The sequence below is a fragment of the Prionailurus viverrinus genome, chromosome C1 (genome assembly GCF_022837055.1).
Source record: "Prionailurus viverrinus isolate Anna chromosome C1, UM_Priviv_1.0, whole genome shotgun sequence".
NCBI lineage: Eukaryota > Metazoa > Chordata > Mammalia > Carnivora > Felidae > Prionailurus > Prionailurus viverrinus.
Genome location: NC_062568.1, coordinates 135,249,947 through 135,271,894, shown reverse-complemented (window position 1 = coordinate 135,271,894; position 21,948 = coordinate 135,249,947). Strand labels below are relative to the sequence as shown.

At 35.3% G+C, this 21,948-nt stretch overlaps 1 protein-coding gene across 2 annotated transcripts; it reads right to left on the bottom strand.

The window, feature by feature from the left end:
• Positions 1-3,290: 3,290 nt before the first annotated feature.
• TMED5 (transmembrane p24 trafficking protein 5) lies at positions 3,291-21,913 on the bottom strand. 2 transcript variants are annotated; one of them, XM_047870243.1, is made up of 6 exons: positions 21,725-21,913; positions 15,556-15,653; positions 8,978-9,161; position 6,996; positions 6,858-6,911; positions 6,059-6,264 (listed from the first exon to the last, which is right to left on the bottom strand). In XM_047870243.1, the coding sequence occupies exons 1-6, from the start codon at positions 21,911-21,913 to the stop codon at positions 6,203-6,205; spliced, it is 588 nt and encodes a 195-aa protein (XP_047726199.1). In that variant the 3' UTR covers positions 6,059-6,202. The 2 variants fall into 2 exon arrangements, with proteins under 2 accessions (XP_047726198.1, XP_047726199.1); XM_047870242.1 differs by lacking the exons at positions 6,858-6,911; position 6,996 and having other exon boundaries at positions 3,291-6,264.
• Positions 21,914-21,948: the final 35 nt, after the last annotated feature.

Below are 21,948 nucleotides of genomic sequence, written 5' to 3'. Positions count from 1 at the left end.
TTTCTTTAAAAGGAATTAAGTTATTTCACACATTTCCGGCTTCATTCAGAAATATGTACATATACCAACACACTAATAATGTCTGTTTCCGGTATAATATTCATCTGTGCCATTTTTGTTTTAAATTTTTATTTTGAAATCTATATTCACAAATTGCTACACACACACACACACACACACACACACACACACACAGGCACAGAGTCCCTGTGTACTCCTCAGTTTCTCTTAATGGTAACTTCTTGGATATAATACAGTATCAAATCTAGAAAATTGATGTTATAATCCAGAGTTTATTCAGATTTCACCAATTTTATTAAAAAAAAATTTTTTTTTAACGTTTATTTATTTTTGAGACAGAGAGACAGAGCATGAACGGGGGAGGGTCAGAGAGAGAGGGAGACACAGAATCTGAAACAGGCTCCGGGCTCTGAGCAGTCAGCACAGAGCCCGACACGGGGCTCAAACTCATGGACCGCGAGATCATGACCTGAGCCGAAGTCGGCCGCTTAACCGACTGAGCCACCCAGGTGCCCCAAGATTTCACCAATTTTAAAAGCATTCATTTGTGTGTTTATATAGTTGCATGTTATTTTATCATACACAGATCTGGGTAACTACCACAATCGAGATACAGAATTGTTTCACCACAGACTGCCTTTATAGCCACATTCCCTTTCTTCCCTCCATTCCTAACACCTGGCAACCACTAATCTGTTTTCCATCTCTATTTTTTTTTTATTTTAAGAATATTACATTTAAAGCAATCATAAGGCATGTAACCTTTTACGATTGTTTGTTTTTTTGCTCCACTAACCATAATTCTCTTGAGGTCCATCCGGATTGTTACATGTATCAATAGTTGTTCCTTTATCCCATGGTATGGATGTAGCAAAGTTAAACCATTCACTCTTTGAAGGGCATGTGGGTTATTTCTAGTTTGAGGTTGTGAAATATGAAGCTGCTATATATATAATTTGTGTACAGCTTTTTATATGAACATTTTTATTTCTGAGGTTGACGTATTCAAGAGTATAAATGCTGGGTTGCATGGTAAGTGCATGTTTAATTTTATAAGAAACTGCTAAAATATTTTCTAGTGACTACCATTTTATATCCCACCAGCAGTGTATGAATGATCTAATTTTTCTTGCATCCTTGCCAGCATTTGGTATCTTTTAGAAAACATAAGTTGACACAAAGTGTTACATTGGTTTCAGCTGTTGGTAATTTATTTTAGCCATTTGGGTAGTGATACCTCATGATTTTAACTTGAATTTCCCTAATGGCTAATGATGCCATCCACATATTTCTTCAGGTTGTTTGCCCACTTTATAACCAATTTTTTTTTTTTTTTTTTTTTTGAGCTTTGAGAAGTTTCTATGCATTTGATCCTTGAACAAGATGAGTTTGGGCTGCATAGGGTCAGCTGTATAATCTAGTCTATTTTCAGATAGGGAGCAGTTTACTTTTCCAACCCCACAACAGGATCTTCAGTGTAGCAAAAGTTTTTACTTCTGATGTCTGGCTTATCAGTTTTTCCTTATATGAGTCATGCATTTGGTGTCAAGGGTGAAAATTTTGTCCAGCTCTAGGTCCTGAAGATTTTCTCAGTTTTTTGAAAAGCTTTATAGCTTTCTACATTGAAGTTCATGTTTTCACCTGTCTGTTCCAATTGCTGTAGCACTATTTGTTCACAAGGCTGTCTTTCTGTATTGCTTTTGCATCTTTATTGAAAATCAGTTGGACTTGTTTGGTGTATTTCTGGAATCTCTGTTCCATTATGTGTCTACCCCTCCACCAGTATCACACAGTGTTGATTACTGTAGACTTAATTCGTGATTCATTTTTTCTTTATTTTTCTAAAAAATTGTCTTAGTCCTTTCATCCTGGTCTTAGTTTTTTGCCTTTCCATATGTTTTAGAGTAAGCTTCTCTCTGTCTACAAAAAAACCTTGCTGGATTTTGATAGGAATGTTAAATTTACATTTAGGGAAGAATTGACCATTTTACTGTTTTGAGCCTTCCAATCCATGGAGCATGGTACATCTCTCTACTTGTTTGGGTCTTTGATCTTTCATCAACTTTTGATAATTTTCAGCATACAGATCTTGTACAGGATTTGCTAAGATTTATACCTAAACGTGATTTTCTTTGGAGTGTGATTGTCAGCAGTATTGTGTTTTTTTGTTTCCAATTTGGTTTTGAATACCAAGCAAAATCCAGCAAAATAGAACTCCAAAATGTCTTTTTAAGCTGTTGCCTTTTCTTTCAGCTTTGCCCTACAAATAGCAGTACTAGTCCTTTTGAAATTGAAATAAAGGTAGGGTAGAAACATTAGGTTTATTAGTCCCTCCTTCCACTTGTTATCCAGTGTAGAAATGAACCCTTTGACATCTGATCATTATTGCCACTTGAGAACTTCCAGGAGTGGGAGTGATGGTCATTGAACACCTCCAGATTTTCCCCTGCTTGGCATTTTCTTGCTTTTTTCTTTCAGATACAAGATACAGAGTCCCATCTCAGTGTTCTGTCTTTCATGTAACATCATCTTAGGTGTGGATTCTTTATTCTGTGCCCTTTTCCCAGACATACAGTAAAGTGTAGTCTAGCTCTAGTTTGTAATGACACAAACCTTACAGGAACCCAGACACCTGAAAGTGATGGCACTACAGAAGCAGAAAGGTGCCTAAGGAATTCTGTCGGCTTGGAGGGGAAGAGTGTCTTGTCTGGATGGTAAGGAAATACCAATAACAAACTAATTTCCACCAAGCATTGGACTCTTATGTGATTTTAACCAAGATTTAAGATGCTACCTAAAATGTTTCTATAGACAAAGAAATAGACTCAAAGGAAGTTTGATTTCTCAAGATCCCTCAGTTAGCAAATGGTCCAGGGATAATGGATACCACAATCCCAAGTTGTGTTGGTTAAAAATTAAGATTCTTGAGCCCTATTACAGACCTAAGCAATCAATTTCTGGGGTTGGGTTAGAGGAGTGGAACAAGCTCCTTGAGTGCTTATTTAGCATTCCAAACTTTCAGAAGTGATGACCTTTGGCTCTTTTTTCCCCCCCTCTGTATTTTGAGCACCTTATAGTTACAATGCATGTTTGGGCAACAGATGAATAAGAGAACACATATAAATAGAAATCCAATGCAAGGCAGAATGACATACAATAGGAAGTGCAGAGAACTATGGGTTTTCAAATGGAAGGGAGAGCACACAAGGCCAAGTATGAGATCAGTGAAGGTTTTAAGGCTTAGCATTGACAATGACAGATAAGTAAAATTTCCTTTGACTGTAATTTTTATTATATATATTCAGCATAGTATTCATTGCTCTTTTAATAAGGCTGTTAACAACTATAAAGCAATTTGAGCAACAGTGATTATGTATTACACTTCAGATGAAAAGCTATTACATGCTGAATCATTTTTTAAATTTCAGATAAAGAATTTTTATTTAGGGAGGCATACAATTATAGGTACTCAATTTTTGTTAATTTTAAGACATAATAACAATGCTTAAGAAGGATAAACCTACTTAACAAAATTACATTTCAATTTGTAATTTATTTCCTTCCTATTTCAACCACTTCTTTACCTTCTATACCTTGGAAGAATAGCATATCATTAATGACCCAAATGCAAATGAGAATAAAACTCTAGGCCTTAAATATTACAGTATTTTAAGAGTTTATGTAACTAAACACCAAAGAAAAAATCAGCCATTATGTGATAGCTTAATTTTAGCATAATTTTAATTTCAAAATTTAATACTGACATTTAAAAAACCACACGAGGCAGATTATATGCCAAAGAATTTAGTTCTTTGTTCACTGATTATACTTTTTTTGGTTAATACAAGTTAACATTCTTAATCCCACTCTTCATTTTGTGCCTATAAAAATAAAATTGTCCTCAGTATTCCTAAATTCTTTGTTTTCCAAATAAGGCCATTATAAGGTAAGAAGTTACTGAATCACAGGTTTAAAATCAGTGGCATGAATCATACGTACATGATGTAACAAATTCATTGTTAGGTAAGGAATCAGTACAGTACAGTAGCCAGCCAGAGGTAGAATTCTTAATCACAGTTTTATAGAAAAGATGCAGTAGTTTAGATCTGCACTGTTTTATTAGGTATAGTATGGTAAGTTTGCTTCTCATTTTGAGTTTAACAGAAGGGGGGAATGGGATATCATAGGCAATTATTGGCCCTTGTTTTGCCTGTATTTCAGGTGCTACTCCTGGACACATAAAAGCATTTTCTTGGGTCAGTTAAGGTAATCAATCCTCATTTTTAAAAAGCTTCAGAGTAGGGATATCTAACCTTTGTTCTCCCAAAGGCATAAGAAGGAGGGAAATAAATCTTTTTGTACCACTCTGACTGTAAATTAATAAACCATTCTCTTGATATCATTGCTTAAGAATTCAAGCAGTACTAATGTACAGAGGGGTGCTACATTCAAACTTGTAAGCTGATTGTTTCTAACTCATATTTGTCTTAACCAGTATTACAAATCGATAAAACCTAAAAATTCTACTTAATGTAGCTAAATTACTAGTATATGAGTAAGACTCCATAGACCCAATAAGAAGGATGTCAGAGACTTTATATAAAGTTATTCACATATCAGCTCTAAATTTGGGATTCTGTAGGCTTTCAGTCCTTACTTGAATGTCAATAAATAAAGTGATCAGAAAAGTAATTTAATGAAAGTTGTAATAAAAGTTGTAATATGTTTACCCAGTGCTAAATCTTACAGTAGAGTTTGTTTCATAAAATATACCTGAATACTTATAAAAAGACAATTCAAAACAGAATAAAACAACTGTAAAACAATAAAAGCCATGGCCAAGTATAGTTTCTACAGTTAACTGGAATTTAGTCTGATTATTATTTAGGATAGGGTCATTAGTGAACCAATCAGATTCTAGATACTTACAGTTTATTTAAGTGAACTTAATTTTGATCAGATGTTCTCAAGCTTACTCAAATTCTTCTTTATTGATTTTGTTATTTTTTTTGTTGTTGATTTTAAGAACTCAGAAAAGGAGATCTTTATTTATGTTAGGCCTAGATTTTTAAAGCAATATTTTCCTTCACAACTGTTGGTAATAATGTATTATCCAAGTCAATAATCATGTTAAAATGAACATAACACTGCTGATAGGTAATATAAAAGTATTTTTTGTCACATTTAATTTCAAAATTCTAGATCTTAGTTAAGGACTAGACAAAATGTGTCCCTATGGAGACTGAGCGATTTCATTTCAAAGAGAAAATTTTTCCAAATTTTAATAATGACTGAGCAATTTAAGAATTATGAAAATATTGGCCTTTGGGGAATGTAAGCTAAGTCTATAAAACTAATACTTTTTGTTAATATTTTAAATTGAAATATATTTGGTTATAAAAGTCTCACAAATCTGTTTTTCACAGCTATGTGTCTATTTATATTATAGGAGAGATACATATGTAAAAAGAAAAGTTGAGTTTTTGTTTTCTAAAGATTATTCCAATCTATGATTACGTAATTCTCAGATGATTTATAACTTAATATACTGGAAACTTACACAATTTATAATTGCCACATTTACAAAGAAACTTCAATATATTCAAAACCTGTATTAATTTGTATTTGCCAAATTTACAAAGAAACTTCTAGGTAAGAGAATCTTTTTAAAAACATTGTTTGGTGTTGCATTTGGGCCCAAGGCTCATTTATTTAAATCACCTATGACATTTGCAAAAGTTTTTCAAACTTAGGAAAATGCTGTTATTAATATGGCTTCATTCAATTATACCTATACTCTGCAAAATATTTGTTATATATTTAAGTACAACTGAAGCAATAAGACTACTTGCACAGATGAAAGTGAAGACTTTCCTTTCACATTAAAATTATACTTGCTTCACGCTTGTGGTAATACCTGAAAATCTTTTTTGAAAAGACTATTAATGGTCTTGGACTTTAACTGTAAGGTGTATTACATTTTTCCATCTCTCTTTTTTATGTTAAGTAGTCTAGTTTAAAGTTTTAAGTTCTACTTTTCCTCTTATCTTCAAATAGACTCTTTAGCATATAAACTTGAATGGCTGACACTACCACCATTACCACTAAGTTAACCATAGACCAGAAATTGACTCTATCAAAGTTGCTTTCTTGGATATTTCGATCACGAGCTTCAAATGCTCTAAGCAGAGTCTGGATGTGACCGCTTTTGCTTAGTCTGGCCTTGATACTGTTGATGGATTCCTGGAGATAAATAAAATAATTTTACTATAAAAGAATGCTCAGTAAATTTAAGCCAATTTAAACATGTGATTCACAGTACCCTGACATTCATATTAGTTTTATATCCAAACAATTAAGGGACAGGTGCTACTTGGATTACCTAAAGATCTCTGTAAGTTTATGTAATAGTTCTCCTGGTTTATTTAAATTATTTTTTATAAATAGTTATTTAACAGAGAAGCAAAGCTACTGTAAATTGAAAATAAATAATGTGAAAATCTATTTGAGTGGTATAGTACCAGGGGTTTTACATACATTACCTCTTTCTCAGCCCTCACAACCATAAGAAAATAACTAAGTTTTTAAAAAACCTAACTGATAACAGTGTTTAGGTATTTGTCTTTATATAATGCACTGTGGGTTTATATTTTCTTCTTTGAATGTTAGTCTGGCCCAGTGTAGTGTCTAGCAAAACACCCAATGTTTTTATCTCAGAAAATGTAGTGAAATTAGAAAATATTCCAATTTTTGATATGTATATTATAAATCCCAAAGTATAATCAAATCTGTTTTTTAAAAAATGTTCCAAGATCACATTTGTAAAAGCTTATTACTAAGATGCACTCTAAATTGTACATCTTCTGAAAAACGTAGTTTTATAGTAGGGTCTTGGTGAGAAGTGATTTGAAAACTATAAAAGGGCTATATGAATATAAGATAAAATTGAGGTTTGAAATGATGTCATAGTTGACCCTTGAACAACATGGGGGTTAGAGATGCCAATGCCCTGCACAGTTAAAATTCCATGTAAATCTTTAGATTCCCTAAAAACTTAACCACTAATAGCCAACTGTTGACCAGAAGCCTTACTGATAACCTAAACAATCAGCACACTTTTTGTTATATGTATTATATACTGTATTTTTATAATAAAGTAAGCTAGAGAGAAGAAAACGTTACTCAGAAAATCATAAGAGAAAATGCATATACAGTACTACATTCCACTTACTAAAGAAAATCTGTTTGTAAGTAGATGGCACAGTTCAATCGCAGATTGTTCAACAGTCAACTGTACTTATGGCAAAAATAAGAAAATAACTAGAAAGACTTTCCTGGATAGTCATTTTGCTTAAGGTCCTCATTTAAGCAAAAACTATACTCAAAATTTCAGACTCTTCTGCTAAACCTACAAAAATACAAAGTGTAGTATTTATCATTTAGGGCTATTTGTAAAGAATGGTAACCTAGTAATGCAAATATTGTCTAGAAAAATAAAGAATTCAGATCCCCAAATAAAAAGATCATGCATAATTCTTTTCAATATTATAGAAATGATACTCAAACACAAAATTATTTATTAAAGTTTGCTGTTATGAAACTAAATTTTGGGGAAGTAAAGCTGAAAGACATTTTTCTTTAAAAAGGACTTACAAGTACTTAAACCATATTTAAGTCTGAACTTGCTGGTCATTTTGTTTAACCATGTGAATGAATTCAATCTCCTGAGAATGCAGTGAAGTACTAATAAGAATAATGTAAGTACTACTGTTCTTGTTGGCAAAATAAAAATGGAAGAATAAGTTAATATGATTGAGATTTTAAATATATATCTATGGGAAATGGTGAGATAAATAACTGTTATGGTAAAAATTCATACCAATCAAACTTAATCCTTTCAGTTTGTATTCTTAGTAACACTCGTGGAAGAGCTAAGAAAACTAACATTTTTTTGTACCAGACACCATTTAAAGCACTTCTATACATGCTAGATCATATTTCATCTTCACAACAACTCTAGAGGTATTCTCTCCATTTGGCAAGTGAGAAAACCAAGGCTCTGAGAGCTCAGTTACTAAGCAGTCACACATACACGATTGTTTAATTTTCCAACTTCTTAAGCTAACTGATCTACATATAATAGGTCTCTTCTATAATTTGATAGTTGCTTTCCTAATAAACCTCAAGTGATCAAAATACCATATTATAAGAAGAAAAAAAAGTTAGGTTATGAAAGTATTAGAGGTTACACAGTTTCAATTTGCAAAACCATGTTAGTTTTCCTGCAAGAATTTCTATCACACAGCTATATATGTTATTTACAAATATCACTCAGTAAATTCTATGATTTGATTACATCTATCTGTGGCTGAAGGTACTGACCTATTCCCCCTATCACTAGTACTATTATTAACAAATAGTAACATGTACATTTCACTATGCATGTTAATGATAAAAGTATAAAGAAATTCAAACAAAGAAGCCATATTCTAAGAGTTTTTACTCCTGAATGTAGTCCTAGTTTCTGGTGACTGCTAGGTCTGGTCTGAGTAATATAAACAGTGTTCCCAAATTAACCAAGTAATATCAAATTTCATGTTATAAAAACCATGCTGTGAGGAAAATGCCTCTACATCTTAAGGGTTTACAAATTACTCACTTTTATTCTATGTGCAAGTACACTATAGATCATTATATTCTTCTGTTTGTGAATATTCTAAGAGAGTTCTAGGGTTAAGAGCTTATGTTCAAATTCTATTTCCCTCCTCTCTAGTTATATGAAAGAAAGATTACTTAAGCTCCCTAAAGCACAACTTCCTCATTGGAAAGATGGAGATAAATAGTCCTCAGAGTTCATAAGTAAAGATTACCTGAGATGATGCAGAGAAAATGCTTATTTCTGTGCCTATCACATAGGCCTGTGGATAATTTTTATTTATTAAAAGATCATACTGACCAGGATATCTTCCAGTTTCATATCCAACATGTCTGTGCCAGTAATATATTTCTTCCAGTCCTCTTGTTCTTGCACCTGTTCTCCCATATTATCCAGGATTAATTCAAAGAAAATAACCTTCTCAGAAATGGTGCTGAATGTATTATCAAAGCAGAACATGTAGTCACCGTCTTCAGTCTCTATCCTGTATTAAAAAAAAGTGTATGTCTTCAGTTATCTGTACTTCTATTTAGGATCAAAGAAAAAAATCCTATAGATAGAAAAAGAAATAACATGGTTTACGTTAGTAATTGGACAATTTGCTGACAAAGATTTCCTTAGTGTTGAAAGATAATTTATAATTTCTTGGGAAAGAGGGAACTTGTTAATATCCATGTTCAAATACTTGCAACTTAGATGTGCTTGGCATTGGCTCAGGAAATTATGGTTAAAGGTCTTGACCTGATTTTTGGAAAAGGATAAGATTAAAAACATAGATACATGATACCTCAAAATTATCTTTAATATTTACACACTATTAAAAGTAACTTAGGGGCGCCTGGGTGGCTCAGTCGGTTAAGAGTCCGACTTCAGCTCAGGTCACGATCTCACGGTCCGTGAGTTCGAGCCCCGCGTCGGGCTCTGTGCTGACAGCTCAGAGCCTGGAGCCTGTTTCAGATTCTGTGTCTCCCTCTCTCTGACCCTCCCCCATTCATGCTCTGTCTCTCTCTGTCTCAAAAATAAATAAACGTTAAAAAATAAATAAATAAAAATAAAAGTAACTTATCATGAGTCAATTTGTATGCAAATAAGACCACAAACCTCCCCTTCAATTGAGATAACTCTAACGTGAGTTTTGTTTTCAAAAGTAGTGATGGGTTGTTCCAAATGCTTTTCTTCCAGGCCTCCTACAGATTAACAATATTTTTATAACATACTTTACAAAGGTTAGGATGAGGTCAGTAGCCAACAACCAGAGCTTTACTGTCAGTGGCATTACCCTTTACTGTGTAAATGCCACTCACATCTGATTTATACTTTTAATCTTGGTCTCATTAGCTTCACATTCAAGATAATTGGCCTGGGCACAGTTACTTTAGCAAAGTGGCTTCCTATTTTTTTTTTTAAACTTTAACAAGAAAAATACTGCACAGGCTAATGACATTTACTAGTGCCGGCCACAAAAACCACTGAAACTGAGTTTTAGTTTTTGTTGGGACTGGTTCATGGAAGGTTGGTTTAAATGATTCTGAAATTTTCTTATTTCCAATACAATGGATTGCTTAAACTGAGGTACGTGTATCATTTTCTATAGCCTTGTCACTACAGCATATGGTTCTCCTTTTTTTAAGTCAGTCCCCATCTCTTCCACCTGTTTCCAACTTGAAGCATAAGAGATAAGCACTCAGTAATTTGGCTGGATTTTAACATATATACTATACATAAAAAATACTAAATGCTTATCTACCCCCAATAAAAAATGCACACTGCTTTCACATATTCTATCTCTTTTAATCCTTACCATCATATTTGGAAGTTAGGCATAATTGACCTTTTCAAGGTAAGTAAAATAAGGTTCACATAAATGAAAATACTTGCCTATGATCACATAAGCCTGTCATACGCATAGACGAAGTTTGGTTTTGACTCTCGAGTTAATTGATCTTTCTTTTCTGTATTACTGTTCAGAGCCTGTCTGCATTCTTTGCAATCTCCTCAGCCATGACAAACCTTTGTCTTTGAGGATGTATTTAACCTTTGGAAGAAGCTTGAAGAATATACTGGCAAATACAGTGGGGAATAATTTTAAAAGGAAAAAAATGTTATGACTGTTTGTAAAGTATAATTCAATGTTAATCACTTTTTAATGTAACTCTTAATTTTGTTTAGTCCTTATTTTATTTAACTCAACTTTATTTAGCCACTTTTAACCCTGAAATGGATAAAAAAGGGAAGCTTTCTGTACCTACTCTTTTTACGTGTACAGATAAAGACACAGGTAAAAAAAATTGGTTCTAAAATTTCACGGGATGATGAGGCATAAAAGTCTAGAAAGGGTGCATGGGGACAAGGGTAAAAATGAAAAACATTTGACAAGCACTGACATGTATGAACTTATGCATGTGTATGAAAAAAAAGATGTTTACTACTTTATAGTCATTCCTATACTAATCTCTTTCTAAATCTGTGTTAATTACTTTTAGTAGAAAGGAACTTTATTACTACAAATGACACAAAATATTACCAAACAAGAAATGCAGTTAATTTTCCTTCCAATTAGAATAAAGAACATAAGTCATCCAAAATGGGTAAGTTCTCATGTAAGTTAGGGTGGTATTAATTCAGTTGTCTAGAAAAATACACACACACAAAATTTCTCATTCCCAAAAGTGCCAGCCAATAGCTGTTACTTAAGGTGTTTGTAGCCCTGGAGACATTTTTCCTAACCCTGCCTTCTGGAAGGACAGTATTTGTTTTAAGGATTTAACAAAAAAACTATTTCAGTGTCATAACAGCTATTTTAGTTGCCTTAAAAAAGTTAATATAGCTAGGGGCACCTGGGTGGCTCAATTGGTTGAGCGTCCAACTCTTGATTTCAGCTCAGGTCATGATCTCATGGGCTCTGTGCTAGCAGTGTGGAGCCTGCTTGGGATCCTCTCTCCGTCTCTCTGCCCCTACCCCCTGCTCTCTCTTTCTCAAAATGAGTAAACATTAAAAAAAATTAGAGGAGGCAGGATAGATCAAAATTCTTGCTTTCTGGGCATCTGGGTGGCTGTCAGTTAAGTGTCTGACTCTTGATCTCAGCTCAGATCATGAGCTGTGTTGGTTGGTGTGTTTGAGCCCCGTGTTGGGCCCTGTGCTGATGGCAAGAAGCCTGCTTGGAATTTTCTCTCCTCTCTGTCCCTTTCCCACTTGTGCTCTCTTTCTCTCTCTCAAAACAAATGAATAAACTCTAATAAAAGAAAAAAAGCAGTGTTCCAAAAAAAACCCAAAACAAACAATTCTTGCTTTCTACTATACAATGCTTAGAATATTTCTGGCACATAGCACTATGCAAGTACTAGCTATTACAATTATTCGTATTTTTTTTTAAATTTTTTAATGTTTATTTTTGAGAGAGAGACAGAATGCGAGTGGGTTAGGGGCAGAGAGAGAGGGAGACACAGAGTCTAAAGCAGCCTCCAGACTCTGAGCTGTTAGCACAGAGACCGACGCGGGGCTCGAACTCACGAGCTGTGAGATCATGACCTGAGCCGAAGTCGGATGCTCAACCGACTAAGCCACCCAGGCGCCCCCAATTATTCGTCTTTGTTAACCAGCGTATGTGGCATGTAATTGATAGTGAATACTAAATACATGTATGAATGAATGAAGGGGAAGAATATCTCAACTATAATACTCTTTTCAATAACAATACTTTCTTATTTTTTATTTTTATTTAATTTTTAAATTTTTATGTATATTTCTAAATTTTAAAGTTTTAATTTTTTATTACATTTTTAAATTTTATTGTTAAACTGCTTTATTTTTTTTTTAACGTTTATTTATTTTTGAGACAGAGAGACAGCATGAACGGGGGAGGGTCAGAGAGAGGGAGACACAGAATCTGAAACAGGCTCCAGGCTCTGAGCTGTCAGCACAGAGCCTGACGCGGGGCTCCATCTCACGGACCACGAGATCATGACCTGAGCCGAAGTCGGCCGCTTAACCGACTGAGCCACCCAGGCGCCCCTAAACAGCTTTATTTTTTAAATTTTTTAAATGTTTATTTTTGAAAGAGAGAGAGACATAGAGTGTAAGTGGAGGAGGGGCAGAGAGAGAGGAAGACAGAGAATCTGAAGCAGGCTCCAGGATCTGAGCTGTCAGCACAGAGCCTGACGTGGGGCTTGAACCTACAAACTGTGAGATCATGACCTCAACTGACTGAGCCACCCAGGTGCCTCTAAAATGCTTTTTAAAATGGCACTTTACCTATGCAGAGCTCAGGAAAAATCTTTGTATAAACCATTAATACAGAAGTAGTAATTTAAAAAGTCAGTTTAGATTGATAAACTTGGAACTATGCTTTGTCTTTGATAGTTATGAACAGAAACTAAAAGTGTAACTTATCTTTAAATTTGAGAATATAGAAAATATGTAGAATTTCTGCCATTTTTTTCCTCCAATTTCCTCCTTTCCTTTAGGAATAAATTAAAATGAACTGTTAGGAAGAAAAGGTATCTTGCTTTCTTGTACAGAATTACCTCTCATTAAACCATTGGGAGAAAAGACTGAGTTTATAAAAGTTCACATTTATTGAGTTCTTTAGATATGCCATGCCACTGTTCTAAGCACTTTATATGTATTAATTTTTTTTTATTCACCACAGTCCTCTTGAGGTACATGTTATTACTTTTTCTATCGTTTTACCAACTTAACATTTATCATGATCATTTTAGCAATAAAGAAACTGATGGGAATGCAAGCTGGTGCAGCCACTCTGGAAAACAGTATGGAGGTTCCTCAAAAAACTAAAAATAGAATTACCCTATGACCCAGCAATTGCACTACTAGGCATTTATCCAAGGGATACAGGTGTGCTGTTTTGAAGGGACACGTGCACCCCATGTTTATAGCAGCACTATCAACAATAGCCAAAGTATGAAAAGAGCCCAGATGTTCATCGATGGATGAATGGATAAAGAAGATGTGAGATACACACACACACACACAATGGAGTATTACTCGGCAATCAAAAAGAATGAAATATTGCCTTTTACGACTATGTGGATGGAACTGGAGGGTATTATGCTAAGTGAAATTAGAGAAAGACAAAAATTGTATGACTTCACTCATGAGGACTTTAAGAGACAAAACAGATGAACATAAGGGAAACAAAAATAATATAAAAACAGGGAGGGGGACAAAACAGAAGAGACTCATAAATATGGAGAACAAACTGAGGGTTACGGGAGGGGTTGTGGGAGGGGGGATGGGCTAAATGGGTAGGGGGCACTAAAGAATCTACTGAAATATTGTTGCACTATATGCTAACTAATTTGGATGAAAACTTAAAAAAATAAAAAGTGAAACAAGTTAAAATTAAAAAAAAAAGAAATTGAGGCATAGAGCACTAGAGTAAGTTAATGAAAGTTACACAGCTAGTGAACAGTGAAACCAGTATTTAAAACCAGGCTGTACAACTCACTCTTAATCACTACACCAAATTGCAAACCTACCTTCTAAAAATTAGATTTAAACAAAAGTTTATCTTTAGTTATATTAACTTCTTAATATATTTTTTTAAGTTTTTACTTATTTTGAGAGAGAGCCCTGCAAGTGTGTGGGCATACAGCACTTGAACAGGGAAGGGGCAGAGAGGGAGAAAGAGAATCCCAAGCAGGATACGCACTGCCATCACAGAGCTAGACTTCGGGCTTGATTCCACGAGAAATGTGAGATCATGACCTGAACCGAAATCGAGTGTCAGATGCTCAACATACTGAGCAACCCAGGGGCCCCTATCCTGCTTCCTCTTAATAAATGTGTATCCCTGCAGACTTAATTAACTTCTCTGAGCCTCCTTGTCTGTAAAATGAAAATTGAGGAATCAAGGAAATTCTCATAATGAGTTAGAATGATTAATTTAGAAGCATATAAAATGCAAAGCCTAGTTTATGGCAAACATTAGACTGTACTTGCTTTTCTTCTAACTGCAAACTCACAATTTAGTTTTAATGCAATGAGTAAACAAAGTGCTGCAGTAGAATAATAGAATGGAAGAGGGAAACACACAAGATACGAACAAAGAGAAGTGAGATGTAAGAGAGCATATATAGCCTTTTGTTAAACTCTAAACTTGTAACAAGTTATTTTCTTCCTTTCTGGCTTCCTATGGTCAGATCTTGTATTATCATATCTTCTAATTATCTAAGAAGAATGAGGCCTTAGTAAGAGGCATACATACACAACACATATGTACAAAGACATACTATACTTTTTTTTTTTTTTGAGAGAAAGAGGAAGAGACTGAGTACAAGCAGGGGAGGGGCAGAATCTTAGGCAGGCTCCATGCTGCCAGTGCAGAGCCTGATGAGGGGCTCGTTCTCATGACTGTGAGATCATAAGAGCTGGATGCTTAACTGACTGAGCCACCCAGGCATTACTGTACTTGTTTTTTTAAGCAAAGGAACAGTGGACAAATATGATATAGCCAACAGCTAAAAAAAACCCCTATAGCCTAAAAACTATAAAAAAAAAACCCCAAAACTATATACCTAAACAGTAACTTAAAATGGAAAGGTTGTGCTAAGTAGAAAAACAGGTTTAAAATTCCACAACAGACTGAATTCAACACCTAGGGCACATTCATCCTATTTAACCAAAGCAAATAAAGAAATTAGTTAGGATTAATACAATATGCCTAAAAAAAGGGAAAAAAGTTAAAGGAAGACATTTTAGCTTATACTAGACCACTCTCAAAGACTGTTTAAAATGTTCATATGGAATCATTTAATACTAATGTTCAGTATCATCAAATGTGCTAAATTTCCCTGCCTTGCAGATAGCACATTGGTATTATTCAGCCCAAGAAACTCAACTAAAGGATTACTACTTACGTGTGAACTCCATCTGATTTTCTTTGTTCAAAAACTAAGGTTCTTCCTTGTGGAGAGGCAAGATGGAAATCAATATCTAATCCCGCTCCATCTAAGACCTGTAGAAAAGCACAAAAGAGAAGAACACATTATAAATAGAATAAAAAATATATGAAGTAGATCATGTGACAAAATGATTTTCTTTCTAAACCTAGAGAGGTAGGAAAGTCAACAAGATGCATGTAAGGGCTAGGAAAGAGCAGAAAGACCATCCATTCAATTCCATTCATTTTTGGAACTTTCTTACCAATTCATGTTGCCAACATCTAAATTTAGGCCTTATAAATATTACTGAAATAATCTTCCTAAAATGGTGCCTTGGTTGAGAGGACCTGTAGAGTGGAAAGAAACACGAAGGGAGTTCAAATGATAGACCTTACCTAGGTAATTTAGGGCACACTTATGTAACTTTTCTGTTTGTCTTCAATAAAATAATAATTAGCTATTTCTTGGCACAGAACTCAAAACTTCCATGATCTGACCCCAACTGACTTCAGTGTATTCACCTATTATTCCCCAATATGAACTGAATATTCCAACTAGGTTGTTTGTTTACTGGCCAAAGAACACAATCTGTTCCTTTACAATCCCAAAATGTCCTGATGATGATGATAGCTAACAATTAGAGTGTATGCCACACATTGTTTTAAGGGCTTCATGTGGTTTAATTTCCTCACAACAATTCTAAGCAGCAGGTCTTATTATTATCATCAAGACATAAATAGAAGAACCAATCAACCCAACAAACAGAAAACAAACAAACAAAAAAGTGAGGCATACAGAAATAATTTCCCCAAGGTGATACAGCAAATGAATGGCATGGTCAAAACTTGAACTCAGCAATCCGCCTCCAATAGCTAATCTTTTTCTTCTTTCACTCTATTTTGTTTATTATTTTTCTGGTGGCTTTAATGGAATGATATAAAAAATTACCTATTCCTGTGCTCTACTTACTGACAGTAAGTAGTAGTTTCAAATGGCTAGCTAAATATACAGAATTCTTTTTCTTCTTTACATCCCAATAAAATGAAGAATATATATAATGATATAAATATTCCATAACAACACTGGAAACCAATAGCTATCAATCTCAACATTCTCACTGAAACAGACTAGAGACACACTTGTTGAAATCAGTGCCCCACGGAGGACCTGGGTGGCTCAGTCAGTTAAGCATCTGACTCGATTTCAGCTTAGGTCATGATCTCCCCGTTGGTGGGTTTGAGCTCCACATCAGGCTCTGTGTTGACAGCACGGGATTCTTTCTCCCTCTCTCTGCCCCTCCCCATCTTGCACTCTCAATCTCTCTCTCTCAACATAAATAAACTTAAAAAAAAAAAAAAGAAATCAATGCCCCATTTTTCATGTTATTGGTTTTTCTGAGAGGATTAAGTTCTGAAAAAATAGTTAATATAAACAGACTTTAAAATGTTTCCTCAGATGAATATACATCCTCAGAGAAATTCAGGAATGTGTAACCCATAAAAAATGAGGTTCCTAGTATGAAAAATAAGCTCTTAAAAAGATTAAAAAATGTTGCCAAAATTTATTTAACAAATGCTATGATAGCAGAATAAATATGGATAGAGACTAAAAATCAGCAAACTGGAAGGAACCAAGGAATTCTCAGAACAAGGTGAAAAAATAGAGATGAAAAGTATGAGGGAAATTTTAAGATCATTCATGAAGGACAGAGCTAAAGATTTCAAATATCTAGCAAGCATTTCAAAGAAGACAACCAAGAGAAATGAAGGGAGGAAATCATTAAATAAGAGAACAAAAATTTTTGCTTCAAAAGATAAAAATCTTTGTAGACTGGAAGGGACTAATAGAGGTGAAGCAGGATAAATGAAAAAAAGAGTAAAAATCCTACTGACTTTCCCAAAGGATTTAAAAAGAACAACCTAGAAACTTCCAATGATAAGTAGTAGAGAACTGCAAAATAACAAGAACTGGGGGATGGGGGCACCTGGATGGCTCATTCTGTTAAGCATCTAACTCTTGATTTCTACTCAGGTCATGATCTCATGGTTGTGAGACTGAGCCCCTCGTCAACACAGAGGCTGCCTGGGATTCTCTCTGTCTGACCCTCTCACACTTGTTCTCTCATGCTAACCCTCTCTCTCAAAAATAAATAAACTTTAAAATTGAGATTGGCATCAGAATTCTTATCTATAATACTAGATGCAAAAAACCATAATGAAGCCATGTCTTGAATGATCCCAATTAAAAAAAAATATTTGGTAAAGTGAAAGCAAAAAGTAAGTACATTTTTAGATGTCCAAGGTCTTAAAGTATTTTCAAAGAATTATTCAAAGAATCATCCCCTAAAAAACTAAAAAAAAGATACCCATTAAATCAGAAAATAAGAGATCTAACAAAACTAAACAAAGATTTCAGTAAAACAAAGTTTAAAAGAGATTATTGGTAGTGACTGTCAGGCTTAATGAAATTGTTTAAAATGATATTAAGAATACAGAATACACTTAAAAATACATAAAATACAATTTTAAGATGTAAAATATTTATTTAAAAAAATCATAATCTGAAACTAAACTTCCTGATGATTTCACTGAAAGATTAGTGCCACTTTCCCTAGTCTGTGCTGTTGCTTTAACAGTCGTTCGGTTCCTGTAAGGCTTTCTTCTGTCTTCTTCCTCAATACGTGGCACATGTATTCTTTTTACCAATCGCCTTGTTCCGCTCACTCCTTTTATGCCTAATAAAACTGATTTTTCTATAGATCTGAACTCTACTTCTAAAATGTCTTCTCTGGAGGAGCCGGGGTGGCTCAGTTGGTTAAGCATCCGACTTCAGCTCAGGTCATGCTCTCACGGTTTGTGGGTTGGAGCCCTGCGTTGAAGCCCCGGGTGGGACTCTGTGCTGACAGCTCAGAGCCTGGAGCCCTGTTTGGATTCTGTGTCTCATTCTCTCTCTGCCCCTCCTCAACTTGCGCGCGAGCACTCTCTCTCTCTCAAAAAAAAAAAAAAAAAAAAAAAAAGAAAGAAAGAAAAAAAAGAAAAAACTGGAATGTCTTCTCTCAATTTCCAGATGAAATTAAGTCCTCCCGTTAAATACTCTCAGAGCTGTATATACTTACCTTCATTAGAGTTACAATTTACACTTATGTAACAATTTGATTCCTGTTTCCACACTAGATTGTATGAGTATGAGAACATGCACTTTTACTCATCATTGTATCCATAGCGTTTAGCATAGTGCTCACACAAATTAAGCACTCAGCAATGATTTAAAAAGTTAAATGAATGATCTATTTTAGTCATAAGATATGTGTATTGACATTTAAAAATTTTAAGAACTGGGGTGTCCTTGGGGCGCCTGGGTGGCTCAGTCGGTTAAGCCGCCAACATTGGCTCAGGCCATGATCTCACAGTTTGTGAGTTCGAGGCCAGTGTTGGGTTCTGTGCTCACACTCTGTGTCTCTCTCTCTCTCAAAAATAAATAAACATAAAAAAAAAATTTTTTTTTAAAGAACTGGGGTGTCCTGGGTGGCTTATTCAGTTAAGCATCTGACTTTGGCTGGGGTCATGGTCTCACGGTTTGTGGGTTTGAGCCCCCTGTCGGGCTCCGTGCTGACAGTGAAGAGCCTGCTTGGGATTCTCTCTCTCCCCCTCTCACACTGGTACTTTATATAAAATAAATAAGCTTTAAAAAATCATTAAAAAGTTTTTAAGAACTTAATAATATAATGTGGGTGTGGTCAATTATTTTAGAAGTATCCTCTTAACCTTGAAAAGTAAGAAATGGTTAAAATTTTTCAATATGTCACAGTAACCCAAAGGCAATGTCTGCAATGTCTGTTCTCTGATATTTTAAAAATGAAAACAAAAAGCAGTAGCTTATTGTTATTGGAAAATTAATCATGGAGTTGGAAAATGCACACAAAAAGTTGAAGATTATCCCTTACCCTAGAAAGTCCTCCAACATTGTCTAGGACTACAGACATTAAATGATTTTCCTCCCCCCCTACCCAAGAACAACTATATTGTTTAGGGGGAATGCAGTGGGGGAACAGTCCCTTTAAGAGTGACTAAAGATGGAAAGTGTAAAGCTAAATGAAGCTAGCTATTTAACTCAAGAAGTGTAAATGTAGAAAAAAACTAACATTCAGTGCCTATTTACTATGTGTCAGGAATGACCTATGAACAATTATTTACTCATTTTTTCAAATCAACTCTATGAGGTAATTACTATTATCTCTATTTTACAAGTGAGAGGTTAAGTAACTTGTTCAAAATCACATAGGTACTAAGTGACAGAGTCAAGATTTCAAACCAGGCATTTTATCTCTAGAAGTCTTATATGATAATCACAAGAGGTCAGTAGTTAATATACATTTCCTCCCTAATACCTGGATTAATACTAAGGAATTTTTGAATAAGACAAATTGTTTTCTTACCTGGATTATTTCACTAACCCCCCCGTTGGTTTCCTTGCCTCTAATTTTGCCCTCCTTAAATCCATCTTCCACACTGTACCCAGTGACCTATCTGAAAAACAGTTTTGACTGTTACCATGCTGCTTGTATCTTCAATGGCCCTTGTACAGAACAAGGGCAAAGCCATGCAGTATGGCTTCATGGCCCACGTTGGGTTAAGATTCGTGATCCTGATCCATCCAGCCTTCTGACACCTCCAATCTCTTTTACTTCTACTCGCACCCTAGACTTTACATAAAGTCTAATAAAGACCCAGCACTTGTGTCCACATACTGCCCACCAACAAAACATACTATGCATATACAATTCGTTTTGTTCCTTTTCCTGAATTGCCCCTCCTTCCTTGCATTCTTGTCTCACTTAAGCATCTTTTTAGATTCAAATTTATTTTCTCCAGAATTCTTTTCTGAAACCCCAGAGAAGTGGCTCTTCTCTACAGCACTTAAAAATACTTTATTGAAATTACCTATTTATTGGCCAGTGTCCCTTAAATAAGATCCCTGAAAACAGGAACTTTTTTTTTTTTTGTCCGTGTCATCGTGGGTCTTCTCGTCCACACTCCTCCCACATCCCCCCACCCCCAACCCTCGCCAATTACTGGCACATGGTAAATGAACTTTTGAACCACATTGGTAATCAATAGATGTTGCGTTCTAGTCTCAGTTTTGCTCACTATGTAACCTTAGATACTGCGCTATTGCTTTCCTTAAATATCTATAATTTAATTCTAAAGTTCCTTCCGATATATATTCTACATAACTTTTTATTTTGCTCTATACGCGACAGTAACTGTTGTTGAAAAGATTCTTTACATCAACTTAAAAAAATTAACATCTTATTATAAGTTAAGTAATTTGTGAAAAATTAAAAGGCGAACCACACCAATGCATCTTTTTTTGCAGTGCTATCTAGAAACATCAAAATTAGCTGTGTTGAACTAACAAGATTTCTTCTAAGAAATTATCCTCTACCACGATGACTACATCAATTAAGGCAAATCCCTACATATTATTATGCAGACACGAAAAAGAAAACAATGGGAGAAATGCTTACAATACTGAACGAAAGGTTATAAAGTTTTAATATACAACTAGATATTACCTGGCTTAAAAATAAATATCTGAGAAGGAAATGTACCCTTAAATACATCAATAGCTCCTTTGAAAATATTCCAAAATCGGATTTAGTGATAATCACATGTTCACAATTCAAAAATCCTTAGCTGAAGCAATGACAGTGAACATTTATAATACCGGAATTGGGTGAGCGTGGTGGGGGTAACAAAACAAGTGTCATCATCTCCTCCAATGATGAAGAAGAACGTGTTATCAGTCCTGTATTGCGAAATTCCCAGTATCGGAGCATGTGCTGGTTAGCAAGGCGATGGGTGAATTATGAAACAAAGAGGGAAACCACCGAGATCACCAGTATTGGCCTCTTTCCGACCAGAGGAAAGGGGAGAAGGCGGGTAGTGAATTCCAGGTCCCGCCTAACTTCTCGGTCCCCGGCCCCAGGAGAACCAAGCCTCGTGCGCCTGCGCCGAGCTGGCAGGCCACCCAGGCGGCCCTCCCCTGTTCACCACCCCGGCAGTCCACAAGAAGTTTCTAAGAGGGTGAGAGGCGAAGACGGTGTAGCTAGGATAAAGGAGGCTGGCTCACTCTCCGCACTTACTTGGTACTCAATCTCCAGCGAGGCCTTCAGGGGCATGGGCTGGTAGAAACACTCCTTCTGGCCGGCCGGAAGGGTAAACGTGAAGTCGCTGTCTAAGGAGGGAGTGAAGGCGGCAGCCACCGGCAGCAGCACTGGGTACAGAATGGCCAGGAGGAGCACCGGGAAGGGCAGCCAGATCTTGACGCCCATCCCTGCCGGGGCGATCTTGGGCTAGAAGAGACGCG

Excerpts from the sequence above, each read along its gene's own strand:
- TMED5 (XM_047870242.1), bottom strand. The coding sequence starts at position 21,913 with ATGGGCGTCAAGATCTGGCTGCCCTTCCCGGTGCTCCTCCTGGCCATT. Across the intron at positions 15,654-21,724 it reads CGCTGGAGATTGAGTACCAA|GTCTTAGATGGAGCGGGATT; the intron begins GTAAGTGCGGAG and ends GCTTTTCTACAG. Across the intron at positions 9,162-15,555 it reads AAATCAGATGGAGTTCACAC|GATAGAGACTGAAGACGGTG; the intron begins GTAAGTAGTAAT and ends TTTTTAATACAG.